This window comes from Microtus pennsylvanicus, chromosome 22 (genome assembly GCF_037038515.1).
Source record: "Microtus pennsylvanicus isolate mMicPen1 chromosome 22, mMicPen1.hap1, whole genome shotgun sequence".
Lineage (NCBI taxonomy): Eukaryota > Metazoa > Chordata > Mammalia > Rodentia > Cricetidae > Microtus > Microtus pennsylvanicus.
Genome location: NC_134600.1, coordinates 7,027,469 through 7,047,797, shown reverse-complemented (window position 1 = coordinate 7,047,797; position 20,329 = coordinate 7,027,469). Strand labels below are relative to the sequence as shown.

At 40.7% G+C, this 20,329-nt stretch overlaps 1 protein-coding gene across 3 annotated transcripts in view; it reads right to left on the bottom strand.

The window, feature by feature from the left end:
* Positions 1 to 10,049, bottom strand: part of LOC142840012 (tomoregulin-2) — a 268,103-nt gene extending 258,054 nt beyond the window's left edge. For 2 of the 3 annotated variants that reach the window (XM_075956496.1, XM_075956494.1), the window contains exons 1-2: positions 7,288 to 9,121; positions 4,743 to 4,852 (exon numbers count right to left, since the gene is read on the bottom strand). In XM_075956496.1, the coding sequence (XP_075812611.1) occupies positions 4,743 to 4,852; positions 7,288 to 7,459 (282 nt within the window). In that variant the 5' untranslated portion in view covers positions 7,460 to 9,121. Of the gene's footprint in view, positions 1 to 4,742; positions 4,853 to 7,287; positions 9,122 to 9,862 lie in introns of those variants that run through there. The other variant, XM_075956493.1, reaches the window with a different exon arrangement.
* Between the last annotated feature and the right edge of the window lie 10,280 nt (positions 10,050 to 20,329).

The following is a 20,329-nucleotide window of genomic DNA, read 5'->3' as shown; positions in this document are numbered from 1 at the left end:
ATGCTTTTGGCCCTTGGTACCATGACTTGCACGAAAGGAAACGGATGCTCTCAGGCACCAAAACTCAAGTGTGGATGCCTAGTCCTGGCTTGTCTTCTCTTTCTCTCCATCTTTCTGTAGGGATTGGTTATGTTACTCCATGGCTAAAACCTTGTACATCCATAGTTTAGTTTCTTCATCTGAACCGGTGAATGGGGACATGTGGAGAACTAAGAAATTTATGCTTTAAAAACATAGAATTTGTTATAAGTAACACCTATTACATGGAAATTATTTGGCATTCATGTCACACTTTTTGCTAGCAGAGTCATCAACTATCTCTCATGTTGAAGTACTGTTTGTAGAATTAGAAAACAAAGATATACACTCCAAAGCTCTAGGTGAGAATAGGCTAACTTCTGCACTGAAATATGCCAGATTCATGAAAAATGGTTGATGAAGGTAGTCCTGGCATTGTTTACGGTCTGAATAAGGGAAACTTGATGTCTAGTAACTTACTAAAAGTCTGCATGGTTGTTTGGTGAAGAAAAAAGAAAAATAGAACTCAGATTATAGTTAAATCTATAAATGTATGTGTTACATAAACTTCTAAGAGGTATAAGTGATTCTGTTTTTCTTTATGTCTTTAAAAATCTCAAATTTATTTTCCAAATACATGTTTTCAGTAGGATGACTTTGTTCCCTAGTTTTCATATTGCTTAAGACAGCCACACACTACATTAATGGAGCCAACAGCTTGAATCTCTGAGATCTATGGAATTCATCTTTGCTACCAGGGAATAAAAAGACCATACAAGTTTTCACGTGATTTGATGCTTGTTTGGTTAATATGGATTTTCAGGCTGAGATTTCAGCCTCTAGAAGCTAAATGTGACTTAAGTTGCGTCTATTGCCAGCACCTTCCACAGCGTCTGGCATGGAGATGGTTCTCAACAGATGTTAAGTGAATTCTGTTATATTCCCAGTTGTCAAAGACTGAGGAAGAATAGCTTAAGATAATATAATACTCTTTTGGAGGAGAAAATGTTTAAAAATCCATATGTGCTGACCATTCCACCAGTAACTTTTACTTCTCTGGGACTACATCTCCCTGCATGTATACTGTTTATGGTTTTTAAAATGGGTAGGTCTTTGACTGTGGTGGGTGTGGCTGTCATTCTCCATGTCAAGTCACTGAAGAAAATGGGCTTTACTTTGCTCCTCCTCTATCTCTGGATGCTTGCCCTTGAAACTTACCCACCATGCTATGTCAAAGCCCAAAGTAGCCCATGCAGAGAGTCAGGGGCAGAGATCAGCCGTGCTCTGCAACTGGTGGTCAGGCATGAATTAGAGCCCTGAACTGAGCATGCCTTGAATGACCAGTCCTTATCAGCGAGAACAGAGAGTGCAGATAAGCTGCTTCTAATAACCTCATCAAAACTACAGATCTATGAATAAGATAAACTTTCGTTTACAGTGTCTAACTTCTGGGCAAAACTTAAAGCAACCCCAGACATTTTAGATATAAGACCTGGTTTATTAAGAGCAAATATTTAACACCCAAATTGGAATATTCTTGAGAAAATATAAAGCTACCTCATAATTTAAACTCATAAAATTGTCATTGATCACTCTGTGGCCAGAACTAAGAACAACTGTGTCTTTCTCTCTTCATCCCCTCCTACCTTTCTTCTGTCTTTTGATCTTCCTTCCTTTCATCCATCCACTCATCTGCTTACTGCCTCTCAGTCTTTTCTTCACAATTGATTTACCAGATTGACTAGTGTATCTTTTGGTACTGTGATAGGAAGGTAAGATGCACAGGATTGCACGGCATTTTAATTTTTTATTTCATTATCTAAGAATTACTGGTAGATGTTTAGGAAGATAACATTTGAAATTTTGCCATTTGTCAGATGTCAGCGTAGACTTTGCCCTTTGAGCATCCTTATTAAAAAAAACAAATCTAAAATGCTTTAAAAAAAGTCAAAACATCTTAAATATAATGATGGATTTGAGAGTATTTTAGAATTTTGGTTTTATGGATTATAGATGTTCAACTTATATTGCTTTGGTTATTAATTATCATCTATAATAATCTGGCACTGTTGTGTTATTGGAATTCTTCTTTGCATGCGTAATAATATTGAAAAGTTAGAATTTGGGTGCTTTATAAATATATCAGTTGGTTTCATACTCTAGGAAAATGACTTAATGGTAAAATATTTATATTAACAAAAATAACTTTCCATATCTCATAAATGATGTAAAGGAATGTATGTCATTGGTAGAGCATTTCCCTCTCACATGTGAGGCCCTGGGTTAAATCACCAGCACTGTAGAAGAAAGAGGGGAGAAGGGAAGAAAGAAATGATAGAGGAAAGACAAAAATGAAAAGTGAGCCAGTTAACCAAAATTACCGAGTTTAGTTGTAATCATTGAGTGAGTTTTGAAGGGTGCGAATTAATGTCTGTTAAGGCATCTAAGGGAAATCAGGGTCATATATGTTCATTCTAGTGCTGAGTAATAACACATAATGCAAGACATTATAAGTTATGCACAGTATGCATATTTATGATTGAAATTTATCTCACATCCAGAAAGACTAATGGCACATCCCATTTTAAATAGAATAACTCGTGCTTATATATGAAACTGCACAAGAAACAAAAGTTTATGATACTATCTTGAAGAGATTTTCAGATCTCATCCTTTTCGCCAGATAAAAGTGAGAAGACATAAAAGAAAAACAAACAAGTTCACAAAACAACAACAACAATCCCTAAAGACTGAGAGGAAACAAAAGGCCTCCCAGCTCAGCGTAGTTTCTCATTTTCATGTGATTTGTACAATTTTATTTAGACATCACTATGATTTAGATGTTCAATATTTCTGATAACACATAAAGTATAAATTTACTACTAGAGAGATCTTTTTTTTCTCTTGAAAGACTGACTATTGTAAAACACATATTAATAGCAATATAATCCAGTAAGTAAATTAAAAAATATAAACTTGGAGCATATATTTTCATTTATTATTTGAAAGCTACTCCATAATTACTTAAGTTAATATATATTGGCTGACCGATGTATGAAAAGCATAAATCACTTGGTTGACAACCCCCCCCCCCGTGACAGCTAAAAATCAAACACGGTTCCTTTAATAAGAAAATGACATATTTCAATCTCCTGCATTTGCCCAGTTAGAAGTCTACCAGTTTCGCTTATTCTAGGTGAAGGATCAGAAAGACAAGCTCCCATTTGAGGAATGGTCTTCATGAACCATTCTGTGATACTGACAAACTTACTTTCTGCATCCACCCTAGGTTACAAAAGTAAGAGAAAGTCACGGGGATCAAACAATTTTCAAAAATCTGTAAAATTCCACGGGCCTCTAGTCATTTATCCGACTTGCTTTTTCCCACTTGGTTTATAATTCCTAAACTGATCACGCTCCACCACCCTCACGGAGCTCATCAGGAGAACGTGATTTGCCACTGGCTGTGGTAGAGACTTTGAAAGTTGATGCCTCGTGCGTGTGATCGTCACAGACACATTTATGATGCGAGGGCAATATCTTCAAGAATTGCAAACTACCAATTGGCTCACTCTGTTTCTCGTAAAGGAGAAAATAATACCCAAGGAACTTTAGTCTTACCTAGAAGTAACTTGAGTCCTATTTAAATGTGAATTGTCTTATCTTCACCAAGACAAATTCCCAATATTTAATATTAAATCATTCCTCAGTGTTGTATGTTAAATCACGTATGTAGATATGCCTTATGTTTTTTATTTGTTCTGTAACTTTCTTTTTTTCATAGAATTTTGGAAGCATTCTTAATCTCGAGTGTAGTATATATTAGATATAATATGTATAGTATATTATATACCGTATAGTAATATAGCATAGTATAATATATATAATATATACTGACTCAGTATATATTGGATATTAGTGTGTGCTTTTAAATCAATTCAATAACCTAATAACAACAATGGTAGTATCAAATAAATTCAATTTTGGAAACTAGTTTTGATGATACTTCCCTTTGTAAAAAATATGCTTATCTTTCCAACTGTTGCAAACTTCCATGACGCATGGCAAAATGCACCTTTCTTCTGCTTAGGACTCAATTTGAGGCTCTAAGTGCTCATTTGGGTTCCTAGGAGACTCCGTTGTCATCTAATGTGCTATTCTGAAAACCCTTAACGTATATTAACAAGGTTCATCATTTCCAAATTGGCACTGCAGTTTTGGAGTGACCTTAATAGAAGTCAACTTAAAATTGTCTCATATTGACAGGATAATAAAATGGAAGACCACTAAAACAAAGAATGATAGAGTTTAAGGAGAGAGAGAGAGAGAGAGAGAGAGAGAGAGAGAGAGAGAGAGAGAGAGAGAGAGAGAGAGAGAGATGACAACTCAGGAGAAGAAGAACAAAAGCACAAACTCACACTTTGTATCCACTGACCTTTGACAAGTACCCTCAGTCAATTGACCTATAAAAGCATGTGTTCCACATCTCAAAAGTAGCACCCAAAGCTGCCTGGCTCCAGTGGCTTTTCTAACTATGGCACACACCAGTCTCTAAAAGGCATGTCTTCTTGACACCAGCTTGCTCCCTTGGCAGTACCTTTGCGTGATGCCAGCCTCCCTTTGAATCTGCATAGTTATAAAATGCCAAGTGATGGGTTGCAGAAGCAACTCTCTGCCTTGCAGTCTTTGTAAGGGATCGAAGGTGCAGATAGCAGGTGTCTTACCTTGAACTGACAGACGCAAGTCACAGTGTCTCCAATCCTTAAACATTCCCCGTCAAATTTACAGGTGTTGGTGTCGCACAGGAAGAGATCATTTTCTCTGTCATCATAACCTCAAGTTCAAAGAGAATGCTCCAGTCATTTGAAGATGCTATGAATCCTTTTAAGAGAATGCTATTTTGTGGCACTAACAGAATTTTCTTAAAATTTAACTTCAGCAGCCACCGATGTTCCACAAGGTTGCTTTCTACTAACAATCCCAAAATCTAGAGAAGGGATCAATAATATTTTATACTTCTATACCAGTTTCCTAGTACATTCCCTTTCAATATCATCTTCTGAATTTTAGCTTGGATTAATGCTGACTTTGAATGGAAGTTTGATACTTGCTTCTCAGCTTCCTCACCCCCCCTCACTAAATAGACTATTATCAGAGACCCAAACTCAACATTTTATGGAAACTCTGGTGATGGCGTGTGGATGCTATTTCTAGTATTTCTTTATCTTTAATTATTCTTTGCTATAAGGTCTAAAATGACTCTTAGTTGATATTTTTTTCCAGACAAAGAGGAAGCAAAACCTCAATAATAAAGATAAACAGGCTTGATGTTTTCTATGAAGGTCTCTCAGGCTCAAAGGAAGATTGATCACCTTTCAGTTAACAGGGGTGGGAAGGGGCTGCCAAGTTCTCAACAACCTTGCTAGAAGTGCAGGTCATTCTTTTTAGTTAGTGCACCCACCTTTGAGATATATAGCTCAGAATGCATTTCTTCATTGCCAATGTCACACTCAAGTTATTTCTTTCCTGTACTAATACCAGGTAAGAATGAAGCAAACTGGTCCTATTCAACATTAGCTACAATCAAGTTTAAGGATGTTTTGTTCCCAGGTGGAACTTATTCTCTACAAAAAAAAAATAGCCTACAGGAATGCAGGCGCCAAGAATAAGCTAGATCCATGTTGAGTTTCATAAAATGCCACATTTAGAAATTACCCAAAGCAGAACAGTCAATCTACTGACCCAGATATCATGGAACTGTAAATTTCAACTTGTCTTAAGAAAGCCCGAACTGGGCTTTCTTAAGACATGTATTAATTGCTTCTTGGGGTTTGTCGTAGCCATTCCTTAGGACTGTGCATGCCTCCAGCTATAAGTTACACTTAATAATCACACCCTCTCGACAGTTACAGACCCTTCCTTTCACCTATATTTCTACAAAACTTCACCTCATTCTATTGTACCAGGATTTTATTGACAGAAAATAAAAGGCTATAAACACACTTGCTAAAACGAGACAGCATCAAACCATGAGGACAAATGCCCAGGCATGTTTATGAAGTTTAAAATGCCAAAGCTATCATACCGCAGTTCTTCAAGGTAGGCTAGAGGCTCTCCCAAGGAAACGTAGAACAAGCCAGGAAGATTGCAATAGCTTCAATCTTTGGGCCCTTTTCAATTAGTGCTTCAGTAGGGTGCAGCCTGTGAGGCTTGAATATTCTGACAGGGGATGAATGAGCAAAAGGACTGCCTGTCACTCCAGGAAGCCCAGTGCAGAAGTGAAGGGGTTGGAACCCACTGGGGTAGGGGCACTATGTTTTCAGAAGCACCCAGGCTTGGGGCATCCCATCCTGGCTGGGGGAGAATCTGTGATCGCTTCTTTTCTCAACTTCTGTGCTCTACATAGGAGCTGAGAAAGCCTGGGTGGACATCCTTTGGCTACAAAATCAACCTCTTTCAAAATCAATGGCGTTTGCAGCCAAAGAAAGAGAGAAAGGAGGGAGGGTGACAGGAGAGAGGGAGGGAGAGATAGAGAGGGCGCACCAGAGAGAGCAAGAGAGAGTTAAAGAGCTATAGACGGGGTGGGGGGGTGGGGGGGGCTATAGCTAGAGGAGGAAAGAGGAAGAGGGAGAGAGGGGAGGGAGGGAACAGGGAGGCAGAGAAATATGAGAGAGAGAGAGAGAGAGAGAGAGAGAGAGAGAGAGAGAGAGAGAGAGAGAGAGAGAGAGAGAGAGAGTCAGTTCTTGGAAACTTGCCTCCTTCAGAAATATCTGTGACCCAGTGCCCAGTGCTAAGTAGGAAAGCCCTGCATTCAGAAGCATTTATTTTCCCATGCAGGAATTAACGGTTCCCCCTGCAGTCATCAGTTGATTTATTGCTTTCTCGATTGTTCTTTCTCATAAAGTTATTTCTCGCACAGCTAGGCTAGACTTTTATTTTTGAAACGACAGGAAATAGTCTCTGTTAGGTGTTTCCCTAGATTCGAGAATCCAGAAAACTCCCTCCCTAGTATGTCTCTAAATCCTCTCAGCTCCAATTTGAGGGCAGACATCCAAGGTTCCCCCACACCTCCACTTTGTTCCTATCCCAGCACGCCCAGCCCTGACTGAAGCAGTTCCCAATGTTTCTCAGGATGGAGGTGGGAAGTCCTGGCTTCCAGGCAGTGGAAGGCGAGGGGCTGGGCAGACGCACGAGGGTGGGCTGGCAGGTCTGTACAGGTTCCGCGCTTCTGAGGGGTGAAGGGGTGGAGGGCTGAGGGTCTGGACTTACCGGAGCAGTTCCAGCCGGTGGGCGTTTGGCAGTCACTTAAGGAGGTAGGGAAAGCAGCGAGTTTCACCGGGCGGGCTATGATAAGCAGCGTCACCGGCAGCAGCAGCAGCCAGCAGAAACCCTCGCAAAGTGTCCAGCTGCTGCACTGCCGCGGGGACTCCCACGGCACCATGACTACTTCGCGCAACTCTGCAGCAACCAACGGCTTCTGAAGAACACGGGATCGCGGGGGCCACGCAGCGGGCTACTGAGCATCCCGCGGACCACGGCAGCAGAGGAGGAGGCGGCGGCAGGGAGAGCCGGCTCTGGGGCTGCGGCCAAAGGAGCGCATGATCTCAGGAGTTTCAGCAACATCCAGTAACCCGGTTCAGCCCCGGGAGCGAGAGGATAGTCCGCTGAGAAGCTTCGCCCCAGATGCGGGGAGCTGCTGCCATAAGGAACAGGGTTGGGGCAAAGGAGGAACAGGAGACAGAAACCAGGAGGCAGAGAGGAGGCAGCCAGCGGGCAGGAGAGAGGCGCGCGACTAGACTGGGTGGAGGGACAGTCACAGCGCCCCGCAACCCAGCCGCCGCCTCTCGCGCTCTGCCGCCCGCATCCCTCTGGCGTTTGGGAAGCAGCAGGTCCTTAGCCCGCCCGGGGTCACGTGGGAAGCGGCAGTCGGACTCTGATTGGCGGAGCGGGATGCAGGTCCCGGGAGGGAGGGGTCGGCGAGGAGGTGCAAGGAGGAGGCGGCCACCAATGCCACAGATGGGCTAGCTCTCTAGGCTCTTGCCCTAGTCGGGCTGGGGCGGAGGGGGGGGGTGGCTCCTGGGAGAAGCTCAGGCTTCAGGGCGGCTACTCCCACGCTCTTTCATTCCACTTGCCTCTCTGCTCTGCTCCAGGACGCCCCCTACCCTGCGTGGGGTCCGAGCTTGCACCTCTCTTCTGTGCGTGACCCAGGCTGCCAGCACCCGCTGCGGCTGGGTGGCCTTGTCTTCCAGCTGGAGATGGTGGGGGCGGAGGAGGTGGAGAATCAGCAGCCGCAGGGCACCGAGGGGGAAGCGGGCAGGGAGCAGAGGGTGTCCCGCTGGCGCCGGTGGGCCAGAAAAGGGATCCAGGCTAGGCATGTCGTGGTAGCATAAGAAGCATAAGGATGCTTCTCTAGGCGGTGGCCGAGAAAAGCGGGTGAGAGGTGGCCCTGTGAAGGCTAGAAAGCTCTGTAAGGCTTAAAGCAGCAGCAGCGGCTCCCTGAGGAGCTGCAAACCCGACGGTGCTCTCCAGGCGGGTGCAGCCAGTCAGTCTCCCTGGCTCTCCCTGGTCTCCTCGCCCCTCCCTTTCCCTTTCCAGGCTCTCTGCAGTTCAGACCCGCTAGGGCAGCTGAGGTTTGGGTCCCTTTCCCCTGCGCGATCTGGTAAAGCCTGGAACCTATTTGTGTGGCTGTCTAAAAGGCGCAGCCAAATGTGCTTGGAAGGTCAGTTTTGGTTGGGACAGGTGGCCGTGAGGAGCAGCAAGAGGTTTCCCTGCATCTATGCTGAGGATGAGTTACAGGGCGAATCCACAGCCAAGTGGCGCCTTGGAGGAGAGGATCCGCTTAAGCTGCATGGGCAGTAGCCCCTGGGCACTTTACTCCGCGGCTGCCGGATCACCAGTGACCTGGGAGAGGCAAGGGTGTCTAACTGGGCTCCAGTCACTAGCTTGCTCCTCTCGGTTCTCTTTCGCCCCAGAACTCGGGAAACAGCAGAACGCTACCGCTTTCCTTCTGTTGCCTTCCAGGCAGTTAGAAACACTCTATAGCTTAATGGCATGTTAGCTTGTAGGGCCCAGAGCTATCTGGGACGAGGATGGAGAGGAGTGTCTGTCTCCCGCGACTCTAGTCACTACTGCAGTCACAGGGTTTCTTGCGGCAGAGTTTCTCTCTCTCTCTCTCTCTCTCTCTCTCTCTCTCTCTCTCTCTCTCTCTCTCTCTCTCTCTCTCTCTCGTGTGTGTGTGTGTGTGTGTGTGTGATTGTTCAGTTATTCAGGATTTCTTTTTTTCCATCCGCACCATGCATGTATATTCCCTGGTTTCTCTCTCCCTCCTCTTTCTTCTTTCCCACTCCCTCCTTCTCCCCTTCTTTCAAGAGCTCGCATATCCTTCCCCCTTTCTTAAATTTCCTTGTATCCCCTTCCAGCATCTTGACTGAGAGCATTGTCTGAAGGCATCTAACAAGCAATTAGCGTACCTTACCTAAATCACTTAAAAGAGGCTCTAACAAGCTTTGAAAAGGGTACTCTCTACCCTCCGCAGACGCCACCAGGAAACAAACCATGCCAGAGCAATCCCTTTAAGTACTGTGACCTCCAACCTCCTCCCACCCGGATGCCTTTTAACTTCGCCTTAGAGAGATGTGACCCCACAGCACCTCTGAGCCTCAAAGCCACCTCTCTTTCTTCCTCAGTGTGGAACCTTTTCCTTTATCTCAGGGATCGGGCCCCCTCCCAAGACGAGCTTTCCCCTCCTCTGCCCACCCTTAAAGATATCTGAATCTTGGTGTCTCTTGCCCCAGGCAAATAAGCGGCCACAGATCTCAGCTTTCCACTCAATGGCATCTCTCACCAGCGAAGACTCCATTAACACAGATCAATTTGACCAGACGTTGGAGGCATCAGAAAAATCGGCTTTTAGATGAAGCAAGTGAGTTGTTGAAGGTAAAGGAATGCCCAGAAGATGGAGCTGCCAAAGATATCGCAAAAACAAAGAAACGGAGCTGCTTTTCATCCGAGACTGCAACAGACCTTCAAGCTTAGCGCAGACTCAGCCGCACCAACCCCACAGTACAGAGTGAGAACCTGGGATTTTCCATACCAAGGCTCGACAGGAGATCAGAAACTAATTAGGCATGTGAAAACAAGCTCCATTTAAACTAAAGACAAAGTCCTTCAGACACTGCTTTTGCGGCGATTAGTATCAGAAACCAGAGCTAGGGATGCAGGGCTTGACTATAACACAGAATTTTACAGAACCTCTTCGCGAGGAAAATTGCTATTGCGTTCTCTGCTAAAATTTTGGCTCGTGTTGTAAGAATGTGTATTCTTCAGACCCTTTGCCCACAGTAACTTAAAACGTCCGCGGAGTCAATTGCTGCTTGTGAGTGGTTAACACAGTCCCCTCTACGGGGGTTCTTTACACTATTAAGCCAAGCCCTTGGAAGCAAAGCCTTTCATTGGGAATTCTGTGCCGCTGCGTCCCTTACTAAGCATTTGGTGGTACAGTGCCACCAAGAAGCGGATTCTGCAACTGGCAGGCACCACCAAGTGGCAGAAGAACATCATTCACTGAACAGAGCGCTGCATTGTCCAATATGTAAATAAAACATGCATATTATTTAGTCTTCATTTAGGTACTGAGGAGCTAGACGGGTACGTTTTATTATTGTAGGATTGTCCAAGCGCTTCATATCTTTTCCCTTAGGTTCAAATCAATTTCCTCATGACCATAAACTTTCAAAGTATGCTTACGAATTCTACCTTGCACCATCTATTATATGATTATTAGTAATTAAAGTGAACGCATACCTTGGGTTTTCAAAGTTCCTATTTAAAACAGTGCATGCTGTCTTCAATATTCCTGAGTTAGAATACTTTAGTTGTGGGACACATTATCTGCAATTGATACAAGGACCCAGAGAGGTTGACCCAGAGAGGCGTTCAAAAAATTGCAGGTAGGTGTTTTGTTTTTTTGTAGAAAACTATTTTAAATTTAGCTTTTGTTGTTTCCAGCTTTGTGAACTTAAATAAATTTGCGTTTAATTTGAATGATTTGTATGAGTCTGAAATTAAAAAGTCATAATTGGCCCTTCCCCTTTCCTCCTTCCCTCTAACCCTTCCCATGTTTTCCTCATAAATCCATTTCCCTTTTTTCTTTAGTTATTGATACACACGTGCATACATACAAAAAATAACTTACAATAAATCATTTGGGAAGAGACTGGGGGATAGCTCAGTTGTAGAGGATTTACCTCCTATGCGGGGGGGCTTTGGGTTTGATCCCCAGCACAACAACAACCACAGACTATTTTTCAAGCGGAGTGGACATCATCAAGACCTGTGAGATTGCTCAGGGCTTCTGAGAACTGCGAAGAGAAATAGGGATTGTTCTAGAAAAGCAATGTTGACAATAAATGAGGTTCGAAAAGTAAGACACAGGGGATTTGTTCTTCTCTCTCTAAAGCTTTCTGATTGTTCAGTAGAGGGAGGGTACAGATTGTGCTTTGTCGTATGTCAGACAGTTTAGTAAAAAGAAAGAAACATGTCATTGGGTCCCTACAACACCCCTTTGGAGACAAAAGTGATAACTAGTCTTGTTTTTTTTTCTTTTTGGATTTTTGAGACAGGGTCCTGGAACTAGCTCTTGTAGACCAGGCTGGCCTCGAACTCACAGAGATCCGCCTGCCTCTGCCTCCCGAGTGCTGGGATTAAAGGCGTGCGCCGCCACCCAGCAACTAGTCTTGTTTAATGAACAAGTTGCATCAAGCATTTTGGAACTTGGCAGACTTCTATCTAACATCAGAACACGAGACCTGCTACCGTGTTTATTTTATTACTGTTCCGTTGAGATGGACTATATGAGCTCTTCCCATGAAGAGGTTTTGTCTGCTCTTTTATTGGTGCGCACAATCACCCACGTTCATTAATTCTCAAGCAGGAGCAATGAGGTCCAGTGGTTTTTTATATCTGTTTGTTCATATGGTTAATTGAGATTAATTGCTTTTACCTTTTAAATTTATTTCTGTGGGCATGCTTGTGTGTGCCGCAGCACACATATGGAGATCAAAAGACACTGGTGAGAACAGGTTTTCTCTTTCCATCTACCACTAGGGTTCAAGAGAACAAACTTGGGTCATCAAACTCGGTGATAAGCGCTCTACCCTCTAAGCTATCACCTGACCCAGGAGAGTTTTAAAACTATCTGTCATTTATTTGTTGAGACTACAATCACACCATTTTCTCCTTCCTTTTCTTCCTTCCAAACCTTGCCATATACCCTTCTTACTCTCTTTCAAATTCATGGCCTCTTCTTTAATCAGTTGTTATTACACACGTAAGACGATGATTATCTTGTACTCTGTCTGATATCAGACTGAATTTTGCTGAATTCCAACAAACTTGATACAGTTTGTCCACAAAGCAAGAATAGTTGTCACCTTTGTTGTAGGAAATAAATGACAATGTGTTTCTTTCTGTGTGGTAAAATGCTTGACACACTAAGAAGATATATATATTCATATAATATGAATCATATATGTGCATGTAATGCATATAATGTTACTCGTGTATGTTTTAGGGCTGACCATTTGGTGTGCTCTTCCCTGGAGAAGATTCTTTCTCCCTCTCTTGGTATTCCTTGGTTTCCTGTGGTTCTTTGTGTAGGGTTGAGGCCTCTCTGCTTTTCCCTTATCCACTTGGACACGTGTTGGCTTGTTCAGCTCATGCTTAGGCAGTCATGATGGTGAGACTTAATGGGTGTACCTTCTGATGTTGCTAGGAAACGCGTTCTTACAGCAAGCTCACTGCTCCTCTGGGTCTTATAGTCTTTCCTCCCGCTCTACTGCACTGTTCCCTGAGCCTTGGGTAAGGGGTTGCTTCAGAGATGAATCCATTAGGACTGGGCTCCACAACTCGGCAGTTTGATTGCTTGTGGGTTTCTGCAATGGTCTTCTTCTGTTACAAAGAGAAGTTTCCTTCATAAAGGGGGAGGATGCTACACCTCTCTCTGAAAGTGTGTAAGTCCATATTTCACTAGGAGGATTTTTTCAATTAAAGAAATGGAGTTGGATTCTGTAATCTGTATTTAGAAATTCATATTTGTTTGAGAACGAAGGTACTAGATGAAAGATTTCTGAACTCTGACTCAGGTTTCATGTTATTTTGGTAGAGAAGTTAACAGAGTTGAGACTTAAACTCTGTGTGTAGAGATGCCGTTGTATCTGCTTTATGCATGTTCATCACAAAATATATAATGTTGCTAAATAGGTCTGACTTAGTGACTATATGGCTATAAATAGTCTACTTATTTGCAAAATGTTGGTGTTAACACCTCCTAAGACTGTTCTGAAGTTTAAAAGAGGAACAATTCATGATTTGGTGACATTTCTGTAGAAATAGGTGAACAGTTGAATCAAGAATAAATAAACAAATATAGCATGTTCTGTACACAAGCAAAGGTGACTATGGATGATTGATACAGAGGTACACTGTATTAGTATGTTAGTTACTAATAATTTAAATAGAAATACAGTATTACTTCAGCACCTTAACATTTTATAATTTAATTTTTAATCTACTTCAGATACGTAAGTCAATGCAACATTCCAAATCATATTCCTTTAATGCTAATATGAAAAGTTACATATTAAGATGTAGTATTTTCATAATTTTAAATGGCCAGGTGGTAGTGGCACACGCCTTTAAGCCCAGCTCTTAGGAGGCAGAGGCAGGCAGATCTCTGTGAGTTTGAGGCCAACTTGGTCTACAAGAGCTAGTTTCAGGACAGCCAAGAACAGTTACTGTTACAAAGAGAAGCCTTGTCTTGAAAAACCAAAAAAAAAAAAAAAAATCATCACATGATAAATATACAGGAGCTGTGTTTCTAGATCAAATTCTATTAACAATGTTATCCAGAAGCTGTACTTAATCCTTATTGACTTTTATCATAAGACAAAGAGTAGTTGTGTTTGCTATTGTCTCCGTTTCATACAGCTGGTTAACAATGCGTAAGTGACAATAATGTGATTCATAAACAATTTCACAAAGTGGAATTTTCCCTCTACTTTGCAATTCTTGTGTTTTCAGTTGTTTTGGGTATTTAAGGTTTGGCTTTGTAATTTCAGTACTCTAGAAACAGTTTAGTTTTAGTGCAATGGGCCTCAGTCAGATTTTTATGACTTTCTATCCGACCCATCCAGGGAATTGAAATACACTGATTAAGAGTTCCACCCAACTCTTGGAAACTCTGAATCAATATTGGCATGCGTCTACGAATTCTTCTGGTGTCTCAGTATCATGGTTTGGCTGAACCCTGTTGTCGGGAGAGTGAACCTCCTCTCAGCGCACACATATCCAAGTTGGAGAAGAAGAAGAGTGAGTTTTTTTTCCCATCAAAGTTTTTAAACATATCTCACAAAAATGCTTTGGGATAACAATATCTAATGAAAGCAATATAAACCAGATGATGTTTGAAACCAGCTTGCCAATAGTTTACAGAACAAGAAGAAAACCGCTATCGACTTTCAAGGGATTGGAAAGCAACAATCACCTCAACTTGATTTGGTGTCTGTATTTACAAATTCAAATTGGTTTCAGCGTCTGTTGTTCTAAACCCAGCCTTAATTTGGGTCTTCCTGTAATACTTTTGCTTTCAAATGCCTTGTGCAATCTTTTCATTGAAGGAAAAAGCTGTTTTTCATATCTCTCCTCTCTTGCCTCTTGTGGCTATGACTGAACTGTGCTCGATACATTTCTGGGTTTGTGAAAAGAACCAGTAAAGGCAATTATTCCCAGTATATATTCTTAGCACCTGTGGTAGCTTGAAAGAAAATGGCCCCCAAAGGGAGTTGCTCATTTCACTATTTCTTATTATCAATCTTATTTTATAATTAACACTAATGCATTAATGATATTTGATTTTTTTGTAATGATAAGGTTTATCTTATTTCCCACCAAAAGAACTCAAGACTGCAAGTAAGAGAATAGTTCCATTGGAGGGGGTAATATTGAGTTGTATGGCAAAACAAAGATTTACATTTTGATCTTAGCTACTCTTAATGAAGAACATATTTAAGCTGAGCCTAATAATAAAAATATTAGAAGCATTTTTGCTAACTTAATTCTCATATATTTGCACACAATCATGATAGCGAAAACATAATTTCTTACAAGTTCTATGACTCTTCATGACTTAACAATAATGCCAAAGTATAATGCAATATTAGTTGCTGGAATGCAAAGAGTATTGATCTTTAAAATCTTCCAAAAGGTTTTAATTACCATGCCGGGATAGTCAACTTGTATTATTCATGCAAACTGTGTTAATTGCAACACTGGTATAGACCTAGAAAATAAGCTTCTTGCTTTGCAATGTTTCATATTCCCATATCTACTATAGACAGTTTAAATATACCAGTTAAAATGATCACTTTTTCTTGTGATGAGAAAGAAGTACGAATTGCCAATTTCAATCAAACCAACATCAGAGTAGTGTTCAGGACATCGACTTTGAGTTGGAAAATCTAGTTCCACGTTCTGGCTCTGAGCTTGAAACCGTGTGAAACTATCTTTACTCAGCCCCATTTTCTTACAAGCTGTGAATCTCCACACATCTGTGGTTTACCATTTTCCATGTGTGCAAGGCAATGGGACAGCCTATTATTTGGTCCTTGCTGCTAAATTCAAATCAGGAACCACGATAGCCATTCCCGATGCCTTTTTGAGCGATTTCCCAAGCCCCACACACTTGGTAATGAGAATATAATCTGAATCCAATATCTGAAGGTATTTTAAGAATGGAAATAATTGTAGTAGCTCTGTTACTGTTAAGCCCACTGTGGATTATCCCCTCTCCCCCCACTGAAAGACACCATTTCACTCTGCATCACAGACTGGCTTGAAACTTACTACAAAGGAACGAGCAGGGGCCAACCTTGAGCTTTAAGATCCTCCTGGTGGAGCTGACAGGAACTTGAGTTGTAAGTGTGGCCACTGTCACATCTGAAATATCATTTTTTTCAAATGCGAACTCAGGACGTTCAGAAAAGCAGACAAACCCACAGACTACAAAGACTAAGTTCCTTGGTTTATTGTGGAAGATTGTGATATTTTTTCATAATCCGTTGTCTTATTTAGGGTTACTGTTGCCGTGATGAAACACATGATTAGACCACACTAAGGAGGAAAGGGTGTGTTTGGCTTACACTTCCATATCGTTGTTCATCACTGTAGGGAGTTGGGATAGGAATTCAAAACAGAGCAGGAACCTGGTGGCAGGAGCTGATGCAGAAGCCATGGAGGGGGTGCTGCTTTCTGACTTGCTCCTTATTGTTTGCTTGGCTTCATAAACAAAACTTAAGGCCACAAGTCCAGAAGTGGGTTAGTTCACAGTGGGCTGGGCCCTCCTACATTTATCACTAATTTAAAAAATACCCTTCAGGCTTCCATATAGTTAGATCTTATGTAGGTGTTTTTTTTTTTTAACCTCATATCAGGTGAAATTTGTGTCACATAGACATAAGACATAGCTGGCAAATGCATTATTTTTTGTTGTTGTTGAAATATTGAACAATGATTCATTTAATGAAGTTATAAAGAGTATAATTTAGAAAGTTGAAATATTTTATGTGTTTTCTAATTAATTTAAGCATCTTTATGATATTTATATTTTACAATTCACTGAAAAAGCGAGGAAGGAAGCAAGATGTCATTGATCAATGTGCCAAAAATGTAAATTTTATGGTCTTTTCTTCCTTTGGCAGGCTCATTGTTTGATTATGCATTTATAACAATGTTAGTAGTATTTACACAGCACTTGTTTTCATACAAAACTCTTTAAGTAATTCTCGTGCCCATTACTAGACACATACATTTATTTTTATTTTAGAGGTCCAAAATATAATACTTACAGAAATAACCAGTGCTTTCCAGCTGAAGTGCCAGTACTCTGTGGGAATAAGCTTCCTTTTGGAGTTGTCGCTGTAAGTACTGAGAGCTGAAAGGTCCCCTATGAATATTATAAATATTGGGTTCTTAAGCTGTATGTATAAGTGAGCAATATTTTTTTTGTTGCGTGCATCTCCCCACTCACAAAATTGTCCTTGAAATGGATGACAATACACTGCATTTGGCCTATGTTTTAATCCAGCAGGATAACCTTGCTGTGGGAATGAGGCTCCAGCAGCTCAGGAACTGACGGGGAGCAAACTGAGTTGGCAAACTAATCACACAGTTTGACTTTCTATCTGAGGGAGTAAAACTTATTTCTGGGACTAATGATAAAGGAACATACAGACATGGGACACACATACATACCTTTAAGGTCTCTCATCTCTCTCTCGTCTCCTTATTTCTTTTCTTCACCTCTGTTCAGATGTATCCCTTCTTTGTGTTCTTAATTTTTTTTACAGTTTATATACCCCAGCAGAATCTGTCAAGCAATACAAAAATTAAAATGTGGTTACATTCTATTGTTAAGTGAAGGATTACAATGTTACAGTTTTAAAACGTCATGTTCTTCATATCTCTTACATGATTAAACATTTTACATATTACAGGTGAGAAAGAAATTATCTCCAAGTGTAGCATGAAAAATAAAAGCCCAGAGACAGATATTGGGCTTCAACATGAAGATCAGAAAAGCGAAACAGTCAACCAAAGATAGACCCTTTACCTCTATCAAATACAATACCAAGATCCTGTCTCCATGAATCCTCAGACTCCACACTCAATTAGTTCCTGTCTTTTCCCCTTTGCATTCCTCTCTCTACCCAGTCATATCGCACTTATCTCTACCTCCCTAGTGCTGGGATTAAAGGTATGCATCCCCAAATGCTGGGATCACCTTTGTATGAGCTCTGTTTCTCTTTTTGACAGATTCAGTCTTATGTAGCTCAGAGTGGCCTTGAACTCACAAAGTTCTGTCTGCCTCTGTCGCCTGAGTCCTGGATTAGAGGTGTGTGCTACCACTCCCTGGTCTGTATGGTTGATTAATATGGCTGATTTTCCCTCTGGTCTTCAGGCAAGCTTTATTTATAAAAGCATAATATATATACATATGCCAGGTCCAAGCAACTTGTTATAGATTAACAGAGTATAAGCAAGCAAGGTATTTTTCTGCTCTTTTATTGGCAGGCTGTATTTTGTGGTTACAAAAGAAGGACCTTATGGCTTTGCCTCTCCAAGACTCCCTCAGACGTGGCTTTGCCAATTACTCATCCATGTTCCATGAGTTCCAGTGCTGCTTGTTGGTCCTCTTGCATGGCTCCCAACAGGATAGCATATTTCTTAATTGTGTATCACTGAAAGCGGTCTACCATTTAGATGAAAGAGCTATGTTCGTTGCACACGACTGGGAGGATATTGTGGTAAACGATATCAACAGTGGCCCATTACTGCTGAGCTTATACCCTCATCTAATGGCTGATAATGCATCCTCCATGACACACGTGAAGATAAATTTACAGCATTAATAGGCTTACAGTCCATGCGAATAGGCTATTTCTCCAACAAGTTCCCCTTCTCCAGTGAAGCGTGATCTTCCCAGCAGCATCTGATTGATGGGTAACGATTGGAAGATGCATGTTTCTTTTATTGACAACACATCAAAAATGCCCTCGTCTTTGTGTACAATACATATTTCTATTATAGGATTGTACCTAAACGTATTGAAAGCAAGACAGTTACATTTCATGAAAACTCACATTTAAGGGACATTATTTGTTGAGAAATATAGGTTACCTTAATATAACATTTAATATGGAAGCTCACTTTTCAGTGACATTTCTTTTTACTCCACTTTCAAAGAAAACTTTAGGCAAATTTAAACAAGGGGAGTAGTCATTTCAATATCCAAAACTGTACTCATGAGGTGGCAGTCAGCTCAGTCATTTTAAAATATAATTAATGTACCTAGAGTTATTAAAAACTTACCTGTATATTTTTTATAAAGAATGATTTTTGTCTACATATTTGTGTGTGTACTGTATGAATAAGCACCATACGCACACAGGAGTGCACAGAATCTGAAGAGGTTGTTGGAGTCCCTTGATCTATAGTTACAGGCAGTTGAGAAACTCTAGATGTGTGAACTGGGACTTGAACCTGAGTCCTCTGTAAGGCAGCGAGTATTGTTAAGCACTGATCCATCTCTCAGACAAAGCTGTACATGAAATGCAAAAATGGCTTCCTTAGGTTTTGATCACAAGGAAATAAAGTGATGTTAATTAAAGTAAAATAAATATTAAACCTTAATTTTCTTCACTTCAGATTTATGATGTCAGCTTTTTATGATAAGTTGAATTTGAAGTCTCATTAACTTCATTGCCTATTTAAGTATAGACTTATAAGCATTTTACTTATATTTCCATATCTATATATTTATAAGTTAGGATATGATGTTGTTGAGAAGTGGATATTATTTATGGCTATTCAAAGAAAAGTGCTAATAATCTGCCAGTATAATATGTTTGCTTATAGTCTCAGAAAGTTCAAAGATAACTCTAGAAACCATCTTTGATTCTTAGCATAAATGTTATATTTTTTGAGTATACATTTGTTCTTCATAAGGAAAATAATGTCACCACATAGCCACATTATGTCAGTCATCTATGAAAAAGGGAAGGATTGGGGACCTGGAAGATGGTCAGGGGGTGCTTGTTGAGCATGAAGGAGGAGCTGTGTTCAGATACTCAAGAACTGTGTAAATTGTTGTTTATAGCAGCATGAGTCTGTCATTCCAACAAAGATAGGAGAATTCCTGGAGCTCAGAGGACAGATTAGTTAACGAATAAACTTAAGTTAGAGACCTTGTCTTCAAAGATAAGGTTTATAAAGGAAGACATAAGGGAAGAATTTGGTATTGGGAGCATAAGAGTTTATCCCATCATTGACTTGGCTTTGTTAATATTTTTAATAAAGGCTGACCTTATGATAAAAAGAGATTTATTACTAAATTGCATAGGCTTTCATTGAGGGATGAGTAAAAGAATATAAAAATGTTGACTGCATATCTTATTATGAAGAAACATGCTGGTATACTATTTCCATTTAGTATCTTTGTCTCTTAATTTAAACGTGAGAAGAAAAGCATATTTCACTCATACACAAATCTAAACCAAAGCATACATATTAACTTTCATACACCAGTTCTCATGTTATTCAGTTCCATATTTAGATGTAAAACAATAAATTAAAAACACAAAGCAATGTGAAAAAATTATTTTTAGCTACCATTTTAAGCTTATTATAGCCTTTGAAGCATTTTGATTAATAATTTGGAGCTAAGTATATCTCAGAATTTATCAACAATGACTATCAC